Source organism: Carcharhinus amblyrhynchos, chromosome 2 (genome assembly GCF_965287045.1).
Source record: "Carcharhinus amblyrhynchos chromosome 2, sCarAmb.v2.hapA, whole genome shotgun sequence".
Classification (NCBI taxonomy): Eukaryota; Metazoa; Chordata; class Chondrichthyes; order Carcharhiniformes; family Carcharhinidae; genus Carcharhinus; species Carcharhinus amblyrhynchos.
The window spans coordinates 1,203,112-1,227,500 of record NC_137325.1 but is presented as its reverse complement, the minus strand read 5'-3'; the positions used below and the strand labels follow the sequence as shown (position 1 = coordinate 1,227,500).

The following is a 24,389-nucleotide window of genomic DNA, read 5'->3' as shown; positions in this document are numbered from 1 at the left end:
GTATATATCGTTGGACACTCGGGGACAACTTACCATGGCCAATCTACTGAACTTACACATCAGAGGGGATCTATTGTACAATTATGGGTCCATCATTTTCGAGCCTTAAGAAAAATGAGTTGGATAATTCTGCACTGAGATTTCCTGGGTGGGAGGTTGGGGTCCCCCAAAATGATGACAGGGCGATTATGAGGCTATCAGGAGTGAATTAGGAAGCATGGATTGGATTAGGGGATTACAGGGACTGGGAACGTCTGAAATGTGGAGTTTTTTCAAGGAGCAGCTACTGCGAGTCCTTGATAGGTATGTCCCTGTCAGGCATGGTGGATTTGGTAGATCTAGGGAACCGTGGTGCACTAAAAGAGTTGAGTCGATGGTTAAAAAGAAAAAGGAGGCTTATGTTCGGATGAGATTGGAGGGCTCAGATAGTGCACTAGAAAGCTTTAGATTGGCTAGGAGGGAGTTGAAGAGTGAGTTGAGAAGGGCTAAAAGAGGACATGAGAAGACTTTGGCTGATAGGATTAAGGAGAATCCTAAGGCGTTCTATAGGTATGTCAAGAACAGAAGGTTGGTCAGGGCAAGATTAGGGCCAGTTACAGACAGCAGGGGGAAGTTGTGTGTGGAACCGGAGGAGATTGGAGAAGTATTGAACCAATATTTCTCTTCGGTGTTCACGCAGGGGGACATGAATATAGCTGAGGAGGACATTGGGTTGCAGGGGTGTAAAATAGACAGTATTACGGTTGATAAAGAGGATGTGCTGGAAATTCTTGAGGGGCTGAAAATAGATAAGTCCCCTGGTCCGGATGGGATCTACCCTAGGATTCTCTGGGAGGCTAGAGAGGTGATTGCAGAGCCTCTGGCTCAGATCTTCAGGTCGTCATTGGTCTCTGGTGTAGTCCCGGAGGATTGGAGGATAGCGAATGTTGTCCCATTGTTTAAGAAGGGGAACAGAGACTTTGCCGGGAATTATAGACCGGTGAGTCTTACTTCTGTTGTGGGCAAGGTTTTAGAAAAAATTATTAGGGATAGGATTTATAGTTATTTGGAGTGTAATGAATTGATTAGAAATAGTCAACATGGTTTTGTAGCGGGTAGGTCGTGCCTTACTAACCTTATTGAGTTTTTTGAGAAGGTGACCAAAGAGGTGGATGGGGGTAAGGCAGTTGACGTGGTATACATGGATTTTAGTAAGGCGTTCGATAAGGTTCACCATGGTAGGCTTCTGCAGAAAATGCAGATGTATGGGATTGTGGGTAATCTAGGAAGTTGGATCAGGAATTGGCTATCAGATAGGAGACAGAGGGTGGTGGTGGATGGTAAATATTCATCATGGAGTACAGTTACGAGTGGTGTGCCTCAGGGATCTGTTTTGGGGCCACTGTTGTTTGTAATTTTTATTAATGATCTGGATGAGGGTATAGTTGGGTGGATTAGTAAATTTGCTGATGACACCAAAATTGGAGGTGTGGTAGATTGTGAGGAAGGGTGTCATAGTCTGCAGGGAGACTTAGATAGGTTGCAGAGCTGGGCCGAGAGGTGGCGGATGGAATTTAATGCGGAGAAGTGTGAGGTAATTCACTTTGGTAGGAGCAACAGATGTGTCGAGTATAGGGCTAACGGGAGGACTTTGAATAGTGTGGATGAACAGAGGGATCTAGGTGTGTGTGTACATAGATCCCTGAAAGTTGGGAATCAAGTAGATAAGGTTGTTAAGAAGGCGTACGGTGTCTTGGCGTTTATTGGTAGGGGGATTGAATTTAGGAGTCGCAGTGTTATGTTGCAACTGTACACTACTCTAGTGCGGCCGCACTTGGAGTACTGTGTGCAGTTCTGGTCCCCGCATTACAAGAAGGATGTGGAGGCGTTGGAGAGGGTGCAGAGGAGGTTTACTAGGATGGTGCCTGGTATGGTGGGGAGGTCCTATGAGGAGAGACTGAGGGATTTAGGGTTGTTTTCGTTGGAAAGAAGGCGGCTAAGAGGGGATCTTATTGAAACATATAAGATGATTAGAGGTTTAGATAGGGTGGATAGTGATAGCCTTTTTCCTCGGATGGAGAAAGCTAGCACGAGGGGGCATGGCTTTAAATTAAGGGGGGGTAGCTACAGGACGGATGTCAGGGGTAGGTTCTTTACCCAGCGGGTGGTGAAGGATTGGAATGCCCTGCCTGCTGCAGTTGTAAATGCGTCTAGTTTGGGGGCGTTTAAGAGATCTCTGGATAGGTTTATGGACGAAAAGGGATTGGTATAGGCTAGTGGGTCATTGTTTTTGTAACTGGTCGGCGCAACATCGTGGGCCGAAGGGCCTGTTCTGCGCTGTAATGTTCTATGTTCTATGTTCTATGTTCTATGAAAGCACCCCATTCGAATCCAGTGATTTTGAAACTTTACTCGCAAGGTACCTGTACAAATGTGAGACATGCTGATTGTTTCCAGCATATCAACAATTTTCCTGTAATCTAAAAGAGGAGCAGGAGGTAATCAAAGACATTTAGATCTATTGGATCACGTGAGGAAATGTCAGGGAAGTCTTTGTAATCTGGCTGTCTTCTCGAACAAGTGTTAAAAATGTTATAGAGGGTCGGTGTGGAAAGGTGAAATGGACACCGATGTATTGCACTAGCCTGAAGTTCATCTCCATTCACTTCAGTAGAAATAGCACAAGGTGGGGATAGTGAGAGGGTGACAGAACTTCAGCTGAGGGTTCACTATCGTCTCGTTTGTATTATCCCACAAAGTCTATCTCTCTGAGCCTCAGTCACAAATTTTCCCATTTCAAACCAATAATCATTCAGTGGAAAGAGGGATTTGATATAATTACATTAAACATGCACACAGAAAGTTTGCACACAATCATTTCTAGGCAATGATCAATAATTTTAAGGAGTAAAGATTTTTAAAGACCGAACCATACAGTTTGACCCATCAGACGTGTCTATCTTCGCATGATGTGGTGATGTAGGCGTTGGACTGGGGTGGAGACAGTAAGATGTCTCACAACACCAGGTTAAAGTCCAACATGTTTGTTTGGCAGCACAAGCTTTCAGAGCACTGCTCCTTCATCAGGTGAATGAGTCTTCACTGACCTGAAGAAGGAGTGAGACCCTGAAAGCTGTTGCTGCCAAATAAACCCGTTAGACTTTAATCTGGTGTTGTGACACTTCTTACTATTTTCACATGACCAATCAAAGCCTTCCCTCATTCTTCACTTCATTTTTCACATCTTTAATGTGAGAGAGGCGAAAATGTAAAGGGCGAAAAGCTGCAGCACGCTACAGTGCAGAGGGACCTGGGGGTCCTTGTGCACAAATCTCAAAAACGCAGTCTGCAGGTGATCAAGAAGGCAAATGGAATGTTGGCCTTCATAGCAAGGGGGATAGAATATAAAAGCAGGGAGGTCTTGCTGCAACTGTACAGGGCACTGGTGAGGCCGCAGCTGGAGTACTGTGTGCAGTTTTGGTTGCCGCACTTGCGCAAGGATATTTTGGCCTTGGAGGGAGTGCAGAGGAGGTTCACTAGGCTGATATCGGAGATGAGGGGGTTGGACTATGAAGAGAGACTAAATAGACTGAGTCTGTACTCATTACAGTTTAGAAGGCTGAGGGGGGATCTTATAGAGATGTATAAGATAATGAAGGGGCTAGATAGGGCAGAGGTAGAGAGATTCTTCCCACTTAGAAAGGAAACCAGAACTAGAGGCACAACCTCAAAATAAGGGGGGGGGGGCAGTTTAGATCAGAGTTGAGGAGGAACTTCTTCACTCAAAAGGTGGTGAGTCTCTGGAATTCTCTGCCCATTGAAGTGGTGGAGGCTACCTCGCTGAATATACTTAAGTCACGGGTAGATAGATTTCTGATAGACAAGGGAATTAAGGGTTATGAGGAGAAAGCGGGAAAGTGGAACTGATCCACTTCAGATCAGCCATGATCTTATTGAATGGTGGGGCAGGCTCGAAGGGCTAGATGGCCTACTCCTGCTCCTATTTCTTATGTTCTTATGTTAATGTTCCTCTATTCCAGCAACCATCTCATTGTCTTCAGAAAGAATGTATACCTTTGCTTTAACAGCATTTTCTGACAGAGAATCCAATGTTGTAACTACCCTCTGTGCCAATGTGTTTCTGCCTCACCTTCTCTTTAATTGGCCTTGCAGCTTCTGTACAAAGTGACAGGTAACAGCGAACCCCCTGTACGGCTGATGTGGTGTTTGCAATCGTTGCTAGGTTACTTCTTGGAACAGTGACTGACATCTTAAAAGCATGATTTAAACTGAAAATTAAATTTCAATATGTGGGTCAAAGGAGCTGAAAAATCACAGCTCTGTCATTTTGAATTAATTCATAAGCTGAACTTGAATTGAAAAATACTTTACCACAGGTATGAAGTTAGAAATCAAAAAATGCACATATTTAAAAGTTGAAAAAATAAAGACTGCATTTTCAAGTGCTGTGATTCAATTAAAAATGAGCAGGTCTGTGGGTCATTTCTTGTTGTTGAAATAACACTTTTACTGCTGTGTAGACAAGTTCAGGACTGAATGCACAGTTAACTCAATGTGACCATGATTTACAGTTGAAATTGAAACTGGTACAAAGATATAATTCTCCGATCACATCCTTTTTGAAAGTCATCCAATTTGATTGCTTTATTTTCACACGGTTAGTTAGGTTCAGATCACCTGGTGTGATCACACAGAATCATTCTCATTCACCATCACTTTCACATTGTCCTTTCAGCTGTGAGGATTCATGATTCATGCCAGAGTTAAAGACAATTTCAAGTACAAATGCTTTGAAAGTTGCTCATTTCACATATAAATGTTTAATTTCTATGATTTCAATGGAGGTGCTACACTGTGTGTTTTAAACATATTGGACCCTGCTTTGTGATTTGGCACAATGACATTTCATGTGAATCCGTTCCACGTCTGTATGTTAATATTTGAAAAAATTACTTTTGAGACATCAATATTTTATTTCACATTCATCACCATCTTCACAGGACTGGTATGTTACAGGAACAGGAACCGGATGAAAATATAGTTTAAAAAAACGGGAAAGATAACAAACAAAAATGAGATGATGATTCTTTGGTCCAAATTATGTTACATGTGATAGAAACATAGAAAATGGGAACAGGATGAGGCCATTTGGCCCTTCAAGCCTGCTCCGCCATTCATTCTGATCATGGCTGATCATCCAACTCAATAACCTGATCCCGTTTCCCTAATCTCCTTTGCCCCAAGTGTGAAATCTAACTCTTCCTTTGAAAAAAAACTGATGATGAAAAGAACTATACTGTGGATGCTGGAATTCTGAAATAAAATAGAAAGTGCTGGAAATACTCAGCGGGCCAGGAAGCACTTGTGAAGAGAGAAGAAAGGTTAATAGATGGAAATTAATACTGCCCCGGAAGGGGGCTGGGATGTGGGGGCAGCATATTGGGGGGTGGGACGGGGCAGGATGGTGATCCCATTGCCCTTCCCACTCTCCAATGCATATTGCTATGACTCTGACTCCAATGTCTGCCAGTTACAGGGACGGGACAACAACCCAAAACATTGGATAAAACCAAATTACTGCAGATGCTGGAATCTGAAACCAAAAGAAAAAATGCTGGAAAATCCCAGCAGGTCTGGCAGCATCTATAAGGAGAGAAAAGTGCTGATGTTTTGAGTCCAGATGAGCTTTGGCAAAGGGTCATTTGGACCCAAAACGTCAGCTCTTTTCTCTCCTTATAGATGCTGCCAGACCTGCTGAGATTTTCCAGTGTTTTCTCTTTTGATCCAAAATATAATTCTCTTCCTCTTTTGTCATTTAAAAAATCATCCAGGAGGTCAGTCAGGGTCTACTGCCATCCCGAACTGTTTGTTGGACATGATCATCGTTCTCTTAATCCCTGAGATTTACACCACAGAATGTCAAGGCCATGGGAAAGGCAAGCCAAGCACAAGATTTATTTCTGAAGAGATAAAACTGAAAATTTGGGAAGTTATGCTAAATCCGCTTGTGACTAATACTTGTAGACCAAAGAGGTCCAACATACTAAGGGAAGCCTTCTTCCAATCTAATTACCTCTTCACATACTAAATTTAAGTATTGTTTTCATGTCTCTTCTTTCTCTATCCTAGGAGAAAGAGCCCCAAATCATTGAATCATTCTTGATAGCTGCATGCTCTCATTTCTGTTAATAATGTTGTAATTCTTTCCTACCCATTTTCTTAGCTCCAATGATCTTACAGTAGATTGCACACTTTAACTGCACACAATACTCCAGGTGTGCTCTGTGCATGGTTCTTTACAAATTGACCATTCACCTCTGGCTCAAGTATTGAATTTCTCTACAAATGGACCCCAGTACTCACATTAGATTGTTTACTTGTCAAACTGTATTGGTGGTGTTTGTATCTGTATTCCCAATTCTGTTTACTCCGCTCTCCCATTTAGCTTCTTCACATTCAAAGACCAGTCAGCTCCTGAGTCCACCGACCAGAACACATTATCCCACGTTTTGCTCTGTTGAATTTCAATTGTGATTTATTTGCTATTTTGTAAATCTGCATTTTGTTAATAAATCTTTAATTTGAAATCATTTTTTTCAAATTTCAGTACCAGATATGGGTCCATTTTGTATTCTTACATTAATGTCACACCATGTAAATTCTAAGCTGACACTTGATAAAGGATCCATTTTTTGGTGCTCTTTTTCTTTAACATCTGACCTGGTGTTTCGGTTGTTGTATAATGTTTCTTGTTGTAGACAGCACAGCCAGTGTGATGATACGAAGAAGGAAATTCAGTCGGCACCTCCAGGAAGTCTACCAGCTACCAGTGGTGGTCTCTGACAGTGGAGACCCCATTCTGAGCAGCACAGGCACCCTCACTATCAGGGTGTGTGCTTGTGAAAGAAATGGCAAGGTTCGAACATGCAGCGCTGAAGCCTATCTCTCTGCAGCCGGTTTGAGCACTGGGGCGTTAATTGCCATTTTACTGTGCATCATCATACTGTTGGGTAAGTGCTTTGTACACAAGTGGTAACAGTAAGACCTCAGAAATTCACCTCGGACTAATGACTGCAGCATCTACTGACCCTCTGCCTTACAGCCCTTCAAAGGAGGAACAGAGGGTAAAAAGCCCAGTTAATTCACTCTCGACCAATTTGCATTATCAACAAAGATCAATTTTAGCCCATTCGATATTCTGCTGGCGTATTTGACCCACTGATATGTGGAAATGACAAAGCATTTCTGTACAGAGAATCTTTGTTTTCTCAATCTTTCTTCTGATAATTTCAGTTTGATCCTGCCTGGATACAATTACCTGTAAAGATGAAAACCCACAATCTTCTTTATTTTGAATATCTCGCACACTATAAATCCACCCAGCCTCCACCCTCACTGTGACTATATCCTCTTCAGCTCTTGATTAGCTGAAAGAATGACTTTTAGAGTTTTTAAAAAGCCAATCAGAACCCTTTTTTTTGAAGGTGCTACCTCACAAAATAGATGTTGGGAGTGAAGATGATGAAGAAATCCTGTACGGCTTAAAATCTCAATTCCCCATCTCCCCCTCCATTGTTATTGCTTAACTCCAATGTGCGAGTCACGTGTGAAATACATTAGCGACAGCAGAAAGACAAGTTAGTTACTTTTTCTTACTCTACTAATGGTGATTAAAGAACTTCTTTTAGTCCTTTCAGACCATCACCACAACAACTAACTTATTCATATTTGATAGATTTTATTGAGGATAACGTTTTCAACAGTTTTGAGGATTCCTGAAGTCAGTCCAGTGGATCTCTCACACCCTCGGGACACTGGACTGAAATTCACTTCTGTTGTTAAGGTAATCGGGCAGGAGTGAACGGCTGGTCCTTTTACCCTCTGTTCCTCTGAAGGGTTATGAAGCAGACGATCTTGGCTCAATGAGACCTGGTAGTAAAGAAATAATTAATGTTTCTTAATATTTGTGACAGAGTAGTGTGGGATACTTTCCCATTCCACCTGAGACTAGACTTCAGCCCAATTCAAGGTGATAAAAATGAAACTTTCTTTTCCTGTGACTCTCTGTGGAATGAAGATTAACAATCTAAACAAGATCCGAGTTGCCATGGATTCACAGCACAAAACAAGAATGAAATAGATACCTCTCTCAGATTAGCCAGGAGAGTGAGTGAGTGAGAATGTGAAAACATCATTCTGCTGCATTCAGGCTGTTCTTCTGAGATTTGGTCTAAGATACAATTGAATATTAGCAAATTACATTTGTGAGCTCAAGAATTGCATGTAAGAGCTGTAACTTCTTAGTGTTGCCTGCCCAGCTCCAGTCTGGGACAGCTCCAGTCATGACAAATTAGAATGATGCCCAGTGGCTTTGACCATGTACATTTTCTTTCATAATTTATTTCCCAAAAAAATGGAATGGGATCTGCTCTGAGTAAATTCTGGATGCTGATATGATGGTGTATCAAACTTCCTGTGGCTTTCCAGAAGCTCTCCTTTTGTAGGTCCGCTCTGAATCACCAGGTGCGTCTCACCAGCATTTCATTTTGTCTCATAAGCTTTCTCACAAGCTGACATCTCCTCAAAACCTTTAGGGCAAGGCATTTCAATTCGCATACAAAATCACAACCATCCAACAGGCTTGCACACAGACTACACTCCCCTCAAGCACCTGCCCACTACCCCTTTCTCTCAAAGTGGACACTCCTTCGTGCAACCTTTTCCAATGCAATTGATCATCTGAAGAAGCTGCCACTTTGAAGCTAAACTAAACTACTTTTTTAATACACAGTAGCAGTGGTTTCAGTTCCCCAATAAACTCATAGACAAGAAAAATGAAACTAATAAATCTTGTAATCCATTTAGATTATCGTTGCTTAAAGCCAGAGTAGACAAAGTTATCTGTGATGTGTAAGGCAAATGATGCCCTGAAGATTTGCTTGGCTTATTTTCTTTCCTGCAATGTTAAATGAATGTTACTGCAGTGAAATATCCTTCCTTTGATTTAGTTTAAACCAAGTGAGAAAAGGTTCCGTTTTAACAAATACAGTATTTTGACGTGCCAAAGCTTTGTCTCAGATCTGGGTTAGGATGGGTCAGAATTTGGAATAATTTTAACTTGAACATCAATGCCACTTAGAAATTAGTGCATGGAGAGTGTTAAAGTCTTGGATTCTGATATGGGATTTAACTCAGTATTAAATGCTGATTACTGAAGCAAGATCTTGCATTTATGAAGCACATCATCAGATCTCTCAGGACTTTACTCTGCACTTTGCATCAAATTAATGGTTTGTGAAGAGCACTCAGTATTGTATATGGCAGCATTATTACAGATAGCAGTGTCCCACAAACATCAGTAATCTCAGGGGAATGGAGCTGATTAAATTGCTCTACAGAAAGCCAGCATGGGTTTAATGGGCCAAATGGCCTGCCCCTTCACTGTTAGAGTTCCATGGACTGAAGCTTTGCTCCCAGATCGGGAACGCAGAGTGAGGGCAATTTCTTTCTTCTTCATTTTATGAGATGAGTGTGTCCCTGGCTGGACCAGCACTTATTGCTTATCCTTTGTTGTCCTCAGAAGATGGTGATGAGCTGCTTTCTTGAGTTTCTGCAATTCCAGGCTCTGCATTCCGACCCAGGGACAGGTTCTCTGGAAGGTCGGATTTTCCATCCCGGAGGAGGGTGAATATGAGTCATGACAGGCAGCTCCAGAAAGAGCTCAGAGGTTGCTGGGTGGAAGGTCTGGCACTGTAAAAGCAATGAAATGAAACAAAAAGCTGCCCTCAAGCCCTCATCATGCCCTCTCCATGCCACCTCGTGCCTCCCAACCCCCCTTATTGCCCAACCTGTGCCCCTGTACCCACCACAATGCCAAATTAGTAACAACTCATACAAATCGATGTCACCCACTCACCATCTTTTGCCCTTACACCTACCATGCCAGCTCACACAGTATCAATCAAGGGCAGACCTCAAGGTACATGCTGAGATTAAATAAAGTTCTTAAGTATCTATTGATGAATTCACCAGTTAAAAAAAAAACACGCATTGATAAAAACCTATTCACCACATTTAACTTGCTTTAATCTCAAAAATGTGCTGGTTAAATCCATTGGCCATGCTAAATTCTCCCTCAGTCTATCCAAACAGGGATTGGAATTCACAGAGCCTGATTTTACCATCAAGTTGCACCCATTTTCAGGCGCAAAAGCTTGGTAAAGTCAGGCACGAGGTGAGTCATTCGGGCCTTGCCTGCATCCATGCTGGTTCTCCCTTTACCAAGGGCTGAAAATGGCTACAGTCAGGAGCTGGACACCCAAACTTACCAGCATTTTCCCGTTTACCATCACGTTCACCCACACAGATTTGGTATGAAATAGATATGGGCCGCAAAGGTCCGATTCAGGGGCTGCAGCTTCTGAGGAGGTAAGTTCTGAGCTGATGGCAGCTCTCTGACTCAGATCAGTGGTGGGAAGGGAGGAGGCGAGTCAGATGGCTCTCTGGGGGGTGGGGGGCAAGGGGCCAGGAGCAGTGGGGCAGGGGGAGTCTACTGGAACTCTGCGCATAACCTATGGGGGGGGAAGGGGTTTGCTGCCACCCTGTGTGTGACCAGTGGGGGTGGGGGGTGGGGGGGGGGGTTGGGGGGGGTGGGGGGGTGGGGGTTGGGGGGGGTGGGGGGGGCCCTCCCGTGGTCTGGGTGGAGGGGTGGTGAGGGACAAGAGGGTCAGTTATGTTGTGGGGGTGGAACAATGACTGTGGAGGCTGGAGGAAGGCGTTATCTGGCCCAGGACCAATGTGGCAGGGGAGCGTTTATGTTACTTTTCTGTGTATGCACAGTTGAAGGCTTCGATCGGAGCTGCAGGATTTTGGGTGCGTTAAGCCCCACCCACAGGCTTGTGCAGTGTGATTTGGGATCGCTGATACTTTTTCAGGCAGAGTGCGTATGGGGGCGCCTGAGAACGGGTCCACAAGTCAGATCTGAAACACTCCCAGGTTCAAGTCCATCCAGCACGTAGAATCAAAATGGTAAAACCAGACTCATTGTCCCACTTCAAAGTCTTTCTAGCCACTTGGAGTTGTTCAATTAAACTGAACAAAAAGGCACCCAACAGTGAAAGGTTCTGAAATCAGTTAAGGAACACTAATCATGCAATGATATGTAGTGTTTCCATTGGTGGGAGAGACAAGAACTCGAGGGCACAACCTCACAGTGAAGGGACAATACTTTAAAACAGAGATGAGGAGGAATTTTTTTCTGCCAGAGAGTGGTGAATCAGTGGAACTCATTGCCACAGAGGGCTGTGGAGACCAGGTCATTGAGGGTCTTTAAGACAGAGATAGATAAGTTCTTGACTGATAAGGGGAACAAGGATTACAGGAGAAGGCAGGAGAATGGGGATGAGAATCAACAGCCATAATTTAATATTGGAGCAGACTCAATGGGCCGGATGGCCTAATTCTGCTCCTATATCTTGATGGCCTCATGGACAACCTTCAGGCTTATGTCAACAAACAGAGTGAAGTAACAAGCTGAGATGGAGAGCCTCTTTGTCTACACAAAAACTTTGGCCTAGTTTTTTGTCAGTGCTGGCTGAGACATTGGGAAATCTCCATATTTCTATCCGAATGACACATGAAGATGGACAAACAGTTTTGGTTTAATATTTCAGCAGAAATAGAACATATTGTATACCACTAAACCATTTAAATTTTGCATCATAACATCAGCCTAATGCACTTGAAGCATCATTTGAGACAGTAATCAGAGGCAAACCCAATTGACTTGGTTAGTCTTTGCAGTGTTACAATATCACCTACACTCTAAATCACACATAGACCAAACTTGTCTAATATTGCAGAGGTTAAAGCTGTGGTGTGATGGTGGAGGAAGGGACACGGGTGTAATATTCCTGTTTACCCACTTTCTGCCCATTTTTATTTTTAATTGAATGGTCATATACTCATCCAATTCATCAATTTTATGAGTCTGAGGCAAAAGGAAAAGGGTTTCTGTCTCCTAAATCTTTGTCATCCTGGGTTTAACCTACTGAACTGTCAGATACTAAAAGCTTTAATTTGGAGCTGAGAGAGGGAAGTAATGGGAGTGTCTGCAGATTGTGCATTGGATTTATCAGCTGTCTCAGAACACATTGAACAATTGGGGAAACAAGTCACCCTCAATCTCAATGGGCTGGCTAATACATTGCAAAGATTGGAACTGATTCCTGCACTCACTTCAAGCCAGTGATCTCAGGGTTCAAATAAGTCAAATATTAAACAAGTCCTTCAATCACTTTACTGCATTCCAATTCCTCCCAAATCACCACTAATTTTAATTACACTAAATAAACCAGCAGATTGTTCCCAATCATCTCACACCCTCTTATTGGAGTGAGTGGGAGTGAGTTGCAAAATTGTAAGTTTCTGGTGTCTTCACTTCTTCAATTAGTTATTTGTTGAAATGAATCCTATTTTGAAATTATTTGTTTCCTTTCATTTTGATTCCCTTTCAAAAATGAAAACAAAAATCAAACTGCATATGTATCTGGACAAAGAAAAATGTGAGCTATTAATGTGGGTGTTCATATAGATTTACCCCATGTGTATCTTTCTGCTGATTGGTTCCTATCTTTTGCACTGCAAGCATATAAGACAATGCTAATTTTATCTCCAAGAGCTGGCTGAGGAATGTGTTGCTTCCTTTCTCCCATACGGGGATGTAACATTACTGTGAGTCCTTTTATGATGCTCTGATGATTCAAAAAGTAATTTTCTACCAGGAAGGAGGCCATTTATCATAAACTGCAATTGCACTAATCTTGTAGCATCGGGTTATTGGAGTCAAATCGGCCTGTATTATTACTTGAATGCAAGGGCTGGTGACTGCTGTGTTCCACAGAGGAAATTCCCATCCTTATGGGCAGTCCGGAAATAAATCTGATTAGATAAGACAGCCTACAGATTGGCTAATGACCGAATGAGAAACTGCAAAGCATCAAATTATTTCCAACACCTGTCATTGATATCACAGATTCTACTCTCAATTAAATAAGTCGTGAGCAAGGAATACAAGGCATCTGTTCAGAACAATGAAAATATACTTTCTACATGCTGTTCACTGTGTAATCCTTACCGTCTGCATCTGCCTTAGATCAGATTTATCAATATCTTTCAACTAATCATTCGACTATAAAAATACAGTGTGTGATTTCAAAATAAATCATAACAGAGTACTCAGATTCAGTAAAACTTAGTAAGCTAACATTTCAATATTCCAATTCTCCAAATAAAACTTAAAAATTCATCGAGATCACTGTGTGGAATGAGAATATTTTTCCCCAGTCTGCACGAAATAAGTTATGAATGAACCTAAATTATAGACATGAAAGTTTCTATGGTTAACGACACACCTTGGGGGAGTGGGGACATGTTTAATACTTTTAGCACCCTCTTGGTCACATGAACATTTAGCAGATAGCAATTAGAGTCTCTGAGTCTCAACCCATCAGCTATTGCTCCCTTGCTATCAATTCCACGTACCTCACTGGACACTGTCACAGCAACTGGACTTTTCACAATGTTGCATGACCTTTGACCTATAGTTTCCTTTCGAATCCCAGCACAAAGACAAAGATCAAAGAAAAATACAGCACAGGAACAGGCCCTTCGGCCCTCTGAGCCTGCAATGGCCATGATGCCTGCCTAAACTAAAACCTTATGCACTTATGGACTCCATATCCTACCATTCCCATCCTATTCATGTATTCAAGTTGCCCCTTATATGTTGCTATTGTACCTGCTCCCATCACCTCCCCGGGCAACGCGTTCCAGACATTCACCACTCTCTGTATAAAAAACCTGCCTTGCACATCTCCTCTGAACTTTTCCCCATGCACCTTAAACCTATGTTCCCTAGTACTTGACTTTTCTACCCTAGGAAAGAGCATCTGACTATCCACTCTGTCCATGTCACTCATAATCTTGTAAACCTCTATTAGGTCACCCCCTACCTCCATCATTCCAGTGAGGACGAACCAAGTTTATCCAATCTCTCCTCATAGCTAATACCCTCCAGACAGGCAACGTCCTGGTAAATCTTTTCTGTACCCTCTCCAAAGCCTCCATATCCTTCTGGTAATGTGGCGACCAGAATTGTATACAAATATTCTAAATAAGGCCTAACTCAGGTTCTGTACAGTTGCAACATGACCTGACAATTTTTATACTCAAGACCAAGTATTTTCACCTCAATAACATCATGACACACATCAACCCAACTGCTAAAGCCTTTATCCATGTTTGTAGATTCTGATATGCTCCTGATTGGATTATGATCTGTGTTGTAGGTAAAATAATATCTCTGAGACTGAGTGAATGGAATCAGCTGCCGTCGGTGGTGGAGGCGAACTCGCTGGGGTCTTTTAAAAGACTTCTGGATGAGTATATGGGATTTAGTGGGATTGGGGGTTATAGATAGGTCTATGGATTGGTAGGTGTTGATGTGATCGGCGCAACTCGTGGGCCGAAGGGCCTGTTTGTGCTGTAGTGTTCTATGTTCTATGTTCTATGTTAGTGAGTTAAAATACAGTGGTTTTTATTTCAAAGCTCTGGTGTTCATTGGAGAGCTTTGGGAGAAGCAGGGACCAATAAACTTCTCATAGAACACAAACACAAGTGGGCATTTATACGTCATGAGTCTTAGTGTCAATCACGATTCCAAGTTTCCCATTCCAGCCAGAACTCCGGGTCTTCCGTCCTTGGTCGTGATACAGCCCCAGATTTAATCATGATTCACAGTCCAGCTGGCAGCTGCAGTCATGACACACGGTCACGATTCAAAACCCTTCTACAGCAGTACCGGTATCTCTGTCTTTGAAGTTACTTGTGCGATCGTGGCTGTCCCAGCAGGACTCTTCCTGTTAAAAGCCGGGATGGCGATCTGCCATCAGCAGCTGTCAAAAGCCAGTATCATAAACTACCATCTGTGTAACAATGTCCAACTAACACAAATAGGTAAGATTTACAAAGTCTACAAAATAACAGCCACATTAGCCTATCTGTCTTCATAAAAATGAGAGTTAAAGCATGTAATACATGAACAAATAACTTATATTAATGCCAGGAGCAGTATAAGCTAAAGGAGATCAGTCATGTTGAAGGGTTATGTTTGTGACATATTCTAGGTACAAAATCCATTAACCCTTTCCCTACTTCAATCTGCCACATTACATAACCTACCACTTGCTGAGAAGTCCCGCTGCTCCTATTTTAACTCGCACCACATCTCTTCATCCACTGTCATTTTGCTGACTGACCTACGTTCACTCTCAATCCCCACTGTCCCCAATTCAAATTTCTCATCTGTGTTCAAATCCCCATCCCTCCCTCTGTTTCATTCAAATACACAGCCTCTGGAATGTCTGGCCTTGTAAACATACACACTGCCCAAACAATGAGGCCGTGTGCTCTGGAATATCGTCCCTAAATATCTCCTGTTCTCAGCATTTCTCTCATCCTTTAAGATGTTTGAATAAGCTTTCTCCACCCTTCGTATCTGTTATCTTGGCCAAGTGTCAATTTTATCTTGGCAATAAACTGGATTGTATTCCAATGGGTTAGTACAATGATTTTAAAATTAGGAGACAAAGGGGAAATAACTCACTGGCCTGCTATGATGAAATAATTCCTGTTGGCAATTCCAGCATCAAAATTCTGTAGCTATGATCAAATGGAAATTTCCCGGAAAGGTAAATGTGTTGAAGTGACTCTTAATGGACAAATGTGGATGAGCAGTAAGAAACTTGCTTAATCTAATATTGTCCACAAACTATATTAGCTTAAGGCAAGCAAAGCTTCCCATCAGTTTTGGTATTTAGGTATATGTTCTGTAGATGGTCTGAAGTTAAATGCAGCAGCAAAGAAAAGAAATGCCAGAGCACAACCCTGTTCGAACGCGTTGTGGAGATCAGAGAGTTCTGATACCTCCCTGTCAAACCTGGCCAAACACATCCTGTTGCCATGGAAAGAGTAGATCACATTCAGCCACTTTGGTAGACAGCCAAACTTCTCCACCAGCTTAAATAGACCAGCACATGTGCTGTAGCCCCGTACAGCCAGCCCCCGATCGCTGGCCAGCACAACAACCCTCCATCGCTGCCCCTTCAATCCCCACATGGCCCCATCACTGGCCTCATGCCCCCAAATGTGACCAGGCCTGCCTCTAGGCATTGCCACATTGCCCCTTGGGCAGTGCCAGGGGGCCAGGCTGACACTACCATGTTAGCAATGCCCAGAGGCACCTCCATTGCCCCTGGCCTCCTGAGGGCCTCGATGGCCCCTCCTTCACTCCAGTAGGGTCAGCCTGCCAGTGCCCCAGAAGTGGGGAGCTATTGTAAACCCCATTGCCCCGCTGGAGTGAACCACTCCCGGGAGGGGGATAGACAACAGCAGGCACAGAGGTTTCAGTCCCGAGCCTGCTAATTCAATTTAAATTATGCTTATGTAAGCATTTAAATAAGTTATGCAGCTCTGCGTCAGGTATCTGGTGTCCGGAGTCTCGCAAAGGACATGGCTTCCAGCAGGAAGCCCGCTCAGTGGCCTCCGCTTGAGTCTCCCAGCTCGCTGAGTTGCTAAAGCAGCGCCATGGGCTGGGAGAATCACCCCCCCCCCCACCCCACAATGTCCAAGCTGAGTAAGAGAGAGTTGGAACAACAGCATCCTGACTGAGAACACCAAACTGAGTCTATCAAGCCTACATCCAAATTTCACTCCTCTTGTCCTGGACATTGTATGCTTGCTGGAGTAAAGTATGAACATTTTCCACCTTTGTTATCTCAGATGGATCCTCAGCATCTCCTGGAGGACAGGATCACCAGCTCCAAGGTGATGGAGTGTGTTATTCCATCAGCATCTGCTCATTACTAATCCAATGATGTCTGCACTACCGTGATCAAGTTCTGAGTATCACAGTTGCTTTGGAAGTCTATGTATAAAATGTCGTGCCCATTGGGAGCAGGCTCTGAGTGATTTGAGCCTTAATATTGGGCAGTTTTGCTTGGGAGAAGATGCTATTCATAGAATCATAGAGTGCAGAAGGAGGCTATTTGGCCCATTGAGTCTGCACCAACAACAGTCCCACCCAGGACCTATCCCCATAACCCCACATATTTATCCTGTTCCTCTCCCTGACATTAAAGAACAATTTAGCACAGCCAATCAACCTAACCTGCACATCTTTGGAGCATTTAAGACAATCTTCATGATGGGTTATAGTTAAGTTTTGTGCAAATATGGAAAGCACGCTGATGTGAGTGAATTCTGTAATAAAGACACTCAGAGAATCCACACAAAATTATTCATGAATCAACAGTCTTGCTTTATAATCCATAACTGGGTTACTGGAAAATAATTTAGCCAATGAATCACAGCATGGGTCTTCAACAAACATATTTATTCTTTGAAAGATCTTTATATGCCAGAGACAAGTGACTGAATTGGATCGATTCCCCCAGGTAATCATAATGCTGGTATTAATGGAAGTTTTGTCCTTTCATAATTGCAAATGTTGATTCATCTTATTTGGTAATAAATTAACAGCTATCTCTCAAATGATAGCTCATTACTAAAAAAAGCTAAACATTCAATTTGTTAAATTACATAAATGGAACCATGTAGTTTTGTTTATTTATTTATGTCAAGCTGAGGTTGGTTTGCTACTAACATTGAAATACAGCTGAGTGGAATCTCTGGGTCTGGGTGTATAAAGTATTATGAACTTTAAAAGGTCATAGGTTTTTGGAGTGGACAGGGCGATGACATTGGAAGTTCAAGGTGGAGAAGTGTGAGCTGGCACATTTTAGTAGGAAGAACATGGCGAGACAATATAAAATGCAAGTTGTGACTGTGAGGGGGGTTTGTAGGAGCAGAGGGATCTGGGTGTTTGTGTTTCATTTCATAACTCAGTGAAAGAGCAGTTAATGAAACATCCAATATCCAGGCCTTTACAGATGGGGGCATAGAGTCCAGAAACAAGGAGATCATGTTGACTAAGACACTAGTTCAACGTCAGCTGGATTGTGTGTCACACTTTCAGAAGGATGAAAAAGTTCATGAGAATGGTTCCAGGAACGAGAAATTTCAGTTCAGAAGACAGATTGGAGAATTTCGTCTGCTTTTCTTAAAGAAAAGAATGTTGAGGGGAGATTTGACAAAAGTATTCACAAACATGAGAAGCCTGAACAGAATCCACTGGGAGAAATGGTTCCCACTGGTGAAGGGATTGAGAATGAGGGGGCATGGAGAGCCAGAAGCAGAAGTTCTCTGAGGAGGAACAGTTTCCCGCAGTGAGTGATAATCAGGAGGAGATTTGACAGGGCAGATACAGGGAGAATGTTCCACTTGTGGGAGAGACTAGTTCTGGGGGAATGAATTTATAACCAATGGTCTAATGTTTGAAACAGCAATGGCAAGAACCTTTTCTCTCAAAAGGTGGTTAATCTGTGGGATTCTCTTCCCCAGAGAGCAGTGGAGACTCAATCACAGAGTTTATTCAAGGCAGCATTAAACAGATTATTGATAGACAAAGGAGTTAAGAGTTATGGGGACAAGACAGAAAAGTGGAATGGTGACCACAACCAGATCAGCAATGATCTTATTGAATGATGGAGCAGGTTTAATGGGCTAAATGGGCTCCTCCAGTTCCTAAGTTCAATGTTCCTGTGGAGCTGGTGACAAATTCACTTAACCGAAATTGATTGAGTATACAGTCATCATCCAACCAATAAATATCCAACAGGATATTATTAAACTAGAAAGAATGCAGAAAAGATTTATTAGGATGCCACCTGGACTTGATGATTTGAGTTATAAGGAGCGGCTGGATAGACTGGGACATTTTTTCTCTGGAGGCTTAGGGGTGATCTTATAGAGGTCTATAAAATAATGAGGGGCACAGATCAACTACATTGTCACTATCTTTTCCCAAACATAGGGGAGTCTAAACCTGGAGGACACAGGTTTAAGGTGAGAGAGAGAGATGTAAAAGTGTCCAGAGGAGCAATTTTTTCACACAGAGGGTGGTGAGTACCTAGAACAAGGTAGTAGTAGAGACGGGTACAATTTTGTCTTTTAAAAGGAGTTTAAATAGTTACATGGATAAGATGGGTATAGAGGGATATGGGCCAAATGTGGGCAATCGGGGCTAGCTTAGGGGTTTAAGAAAAGGGGCAGCATGGACAAGTTGGGCTGAAGGGCCTGTTTTCATGCCATAAACCTCTATGACTCTAAATGTGGCCATGCCAGGACATACATCGTTGCCTTAGCAATGAGTATATGCTGATAGAATTAGAATGATCCAGGATCTCAGAGTTGGTGACCTTGTCCTGCCAAGGGATGCCAAGGATACTGTAAGATAGTGCAGGTGGAAACTGTTCAGCCGAGCCTTTATCCAGATCACAGGAGAGGTGTGCTCTGAGGAGACAGGCTTGGGAGAGCCACAGTTTGGTGGTTCTCAGTTGGGTTGCTGTTGTTTCATTGTCCCTTACTCAATTTCGACATAACAGCTGCAGTTTTCACAAAGCTTCTGTTTATTTCAGCATCAAGTAGTGGATTGTTGGTGATTGTGGAGCTTCGATATGTGAAGATATGAACAACATTGTCAATGCTGATAGATGATGGTACGGTAACATCCTGGCCCATGACATTTGTCTCTATAGAATCATAGAATCACTATGGTACCATCTGGCCCATCGAGTCTGCACTGACTCTCTGAACGAGCAGTGTACTCAGCCCCTGCTCTTAGCCCTATCTACTTAACCCCATATATTTACCATGGTCAATCCACCTAATCCACACATCTTTGGACCATGGGAGGAAAGCAGAGCACTGGGAGGAAACCCATGCAGACACAGGGAGAACGTGCAAACTCCACATACCTGAGGCTGGAATCAAACCTGGATTACTGATGTCAGGGTGTAAATTGTGAGACATCATCATAGAAATCATAGAAACCCTTCAATGCAGAAAGAGGCCATTTGGCCCATCGAGTTTGCACCGACCACAATCCCACCCAGGCCCTATCCCCATATCACAACTTATTTATCCGCTAATCCCTCTAACCTACGCATCTCAGGACTCTAAGGGACAATTTTTTTAGCATGGCCAATCAACCTAACCCGCACATCTTGTCTTAGTTGTGTCTGCCACTGTGTGTGTAGTCTATGGTTTGTGTTCAATTACAGTTGGCCTGTTAGTTCATTTAGACTTGTGTTAATTCTGGATATTAGAGTTTAAGATACACCATGTTGGCCACTTGCTTTGTTGACTCTTGTATAGCAAAAAAAAATCACCGGTTTAGTTCAAGTTATGGAATCCTGTAGCTTTATTATCTTAGTGAGTAACTGGGATCTCAAAATTTGTCCACATTACTGGATCCTAATTGAATCATAAGTAACTCTTATTATGCCACCATTGATGGAATTTCTCATCAGCAAATTAAAAATTAATCTCTGGAGAAGAATCCTGAACGTGATTGAGTTGATTGTCAGATCGAGAAGCAGCAGCAATTGTAAATGACTTTGAAGGTAAGATGCCAAATGTTAGTTTGTGTTTTTACCAAATGCACCCAGATGTTAGCTTGTTAGGAATCAGTTCCCTTATTGTCTCAGTCTCACTGAGATTTATCTATTGGAAATATTGTACTGAAATTACAGCCACTTTGCTCCCTCATCTCATTCTGTTCACATGTTTCCGATATATTCACCATTTCCTGAAATTCACATTCAGTCGAATTGTGATTAATCTTCTAGCAAACTGACGAGGGTGAAATCTCTCTTTCTGTCAGTAATTTTAGGAAAACACATCAAACGTTTGCTAATATGATCAGGAATGAATCCCCAAGTTGCTTTTCCCCGGAAAACTCATTGCTTCAACTGCCTTGTCTCTGCAGCTATCATCGTTCTGTTCATCACTCTGAAACGAAGTAAAAAAGAACCCCTCATTATTTCGGAAGAAGATATCCGAGAGAATGTGGTGACGTATGACGATGAGGGAGGTGGCGAGGAGGACACGGAGGCATTCGACATCACAGCTCTGAGAAACCCTGCAGTCGCTGAGGAAGTGCGATATCGACGAGATGTCAGACCAGATGTACAGCCTACACCCAGACACAGAACCCCCTCAGCCCCAAACGGCCCTGACATTCATGAGTTTATTACACAAAAACTGCAGGAAGCTGACCTGGATCTCAGCGTTCCTCCTTATGACTCTCTCCAGACGTACGCGTACGAAGGCCACGGGTCCATAGCAGGGTCAATAAGTTCGTTGGATTCAGTCACCACGCAGTCGGAAGAGGATTATAGTTATATTGGAGACTGGGGACCTCAGTTCAAAAAACTGTCAGAACTGTACGGAGTAGACGAATCAGAAAGAACCAATTAGCTTTCATTCCCATAGTAAAACACTTGTATGTAAAACACAACAAAAAAATCTGATTTTCATTTCTCCAGCTACAACTGTTCCACAATTTTACAGTAGCAGCAAGTGCCCTTTTAATATTTTGAAAGATGGGTTCGACAAACAAATGAAAAGAACACATTTTGAAAATATAAAAAATAAACAAAATATTTTCCCTGGTGTATATTTTTTATTGTTTAATAAAGTTCATTGTTCCACAATAAAAGATACTGTGCTATAGTTTAAGTACAGGCAGTTTGATTATACATGTCAAGATAGTTTGACATATAAAGGTCTGGAATTAAAATTGTGGCATTGTAGAGTATCACAACCATGTTTATATAACATGTTCTTTTATTTTTCATACACTAATTCTGGAATAAAATAGATATGAAGCAGTACACTGCAGTTCATACTATTAGACGATTATATTGCAACCGATGTTTTGTATGACAATGACTTTGAAAGAGTATTCCTTCGGAATCGGGCGATATTCAATTCAAAGAAACCTTCATTATAGAATGTGTATGGTGGGACTTCCTGTGATAGATCATGGGTTGTAGCTTGATGAACATTCCTTCAAGGTAAGCTGCCTGATGCAGGTACCTGTGCCGCCTTCAACCTGAGGTCGTCGGCAAGATTCTTCTTTTGCCAATATTAATGAGTGTTAAATTAGCACCGAGAAGCAGCTGTGTGATACATAACTGATGTTCCATGCTGCTTGAGAAATTGGCAAAGGACTCCTTGAAAGTGGAGTCACAGATGGACAGAGTGGTGAAGAAGGCATTTGATATGCTTGGTTTCATTGGTCAGAATATTGAATATAGGAGTTGGGACATCTTGTTGAAGTTGTACAAGACATTGGTAAGGCCGTACTTAGAACACTGTATACAGTTCTGGTCAACCTATTGTAGAAAGGATATTATTAATCTAGAAAGAGCGCAGAAAAGATTTACTAGGATGCTACCGGGACTTGATGGTTTGAGTTATACAGAGAGGCTGGATAGACTGGGACCTTTTTTTCTGAAGTGTAGGAGGCTGAGGGATGATCTTATAGAGGTCTATAAAATAATGAGGGGCACAGATCAGCTAGATAGTCAATATCTTTTCCCAAAAGTAGGGGACTCTAAAACTAGAGGGCGTAGGTTTAAGGTGAGAGGGGAGAGATTAAAAAGATTCCAGAAGGGCAACTTTTTCACACAGAGGGTGGTGAGTATCTGGAACAAGCTGCCAGAGGCAGTAGTAGAGGCGGGTACAATTTTGTCTTTTAAAGAGCATTTAGACAGTTACATGGGTACGATGGGTATAGGGGGATATGGGCAAAATGCAGGCAATTGAGACTAACTTAGGGGTTTAAATAAAAAGGGAGGCATGGACAAGTTGAACCAAAGGGTCTGTTTCCATGCTGTAAACCTCTATGACTCAGAGAAAATCATAATGTTGGCACGATAAAGTGTAGTAATGTAGAAATAGCTTTAACATGCCGCCAACAAAGACTGAAGTTTATTTTCCCAAATTGAAGGACTGTATTCTTGTTATGTACATTTTCTTATTTATGTGTTGAAAAACTTTACCAGGTTCCCCATAGACTATTCCACAAATAGCTTGATTGCTGAGCTGAAATATCAACATTAAGATCTGTGGGCATGTAATTCCCCAAAGCCAAACTGGTTCTTACTTCCTTCAATAAATTATGCAGAATTTAGTAATCAGATGTTTATTGTTTTTTAAAAAATCTGATTAACTTCAATAGGTTATACTGCAGTAAATCCTTCAATTAATTCTTCAAACACTCTCAAGTAGAGATTTGATTGGGAGAGATAAAAATGGCAAATATCAGAAGAAGATTCTACACAGGGAATGATGATCTTGGAGATGGAAGACAAGGTGAGTGCCCGAATAGACTGAGAGAAGACAAGAACAGAGGACAACATGAACAAACACCAAGAATGAGGTATGTAAACATTATTGTAAAGAAGCTGCTAATATTCAGGGAGGAAAAATGATGGAAAATGAATATGTAATGACAACCATGGGATGATCTGGAATTTCTGGAGATCATTTCAATTTGGCAGTGAGGAGATGTTAAAAGAATCAAGGTGGCAGTCTCTGTCTCTCTCAGTAAATCAAGAAACAAAAAAGGCTTTTTTGAAAAATGGAGGAGAATGAAATTGAATTTGTAGGTGGGAAAATTGGCTGAATATTTTTATTGGAGACAAAGTAGAAATTGGACTTCATTGCATGGACACACAAACCTGAGAGCTCCAATTTCACAATATCTCTCACACCCCAGATTCACCTGAAATACACCCAATCCCGAGGGGGTCAGCCTATTATCCCGGCAGCGGTTGCTATCTGAAGTGATGATTCGGTCTGCACCCAGTGAAAATTGGGTTGCAATAGAACAGGAGACATAGCTGTAGAGCGTAGGCTTCTGTTACCTAGCAACAAGCTGCCATCAGCAAGGTAAGTACGTTTTATTTTGTTCTCAAAGAGCTGCTGCTGACCCATGATTGGTCTGGTTCCCAAAGGGGTGATACACCCTTGGGTGCCAGCTTATAGATTTCCAGGAATGCCGGATACGCCTGACACACCATGGATCCAAAACCACATCATTTCCACCCATAGATAGCATCATGAAGAACACTTTCGAGCCAGGGTTATGTTTGGTTACAATTGACCAATCACACCAAAATGTGTTTGAAATTACACTGGTTCAGACACAGATCATGTTTCCAGTAAAATTAATTTGCATAATTATAAAAAACCTTCACAGAGACAAAGCAATCGAACCGCAGATTAGAATTGGCTATTTTTATTTCCATTGCAAACTACATTGATATATTTAATTACAATAACCTGGTGTAATTCGATTGCTGAGCCACAGGTTAGTTGTTGATCTGTTTATCCTGATGATCCCACAGTTTCTTTCACTC

At 42.2% G+C, this 24,389-nt stretch overlaps 1 protein-coding gene across 5 annotated transcripts in view; it reads left to right on the top strand.

The window, feature by feature from the left end:
* Nucleotides 1-23,140, top strand: part of LOC145351806 (cadherin-18) — a 556,159-nt gene extending 533,019 nt beyond the window's left edge. For 3 of the 5 annotated variants that reach the window (XM_080201464.1, XM_080201471.1, XM_080201481.1), the window contains 2 exons: nt 6,759-7,010; nt 20,948-23,140. In XM_080201464.1, the coding sequence (XP_080057590.1) occupies nt 6,759-7,010; nt 20,948-21,438 (743 nt within the window). In that variant the 3' untranslated portion in view covers nt 21,439-23,140. The other 2 variants (XM_080201490.1, XM_080201499.1) reach the window with 2 other exon arrangements.
* The last annotated feature ends 1,249 nt before the right edge of the window (nt 23,141-24,389 follow it).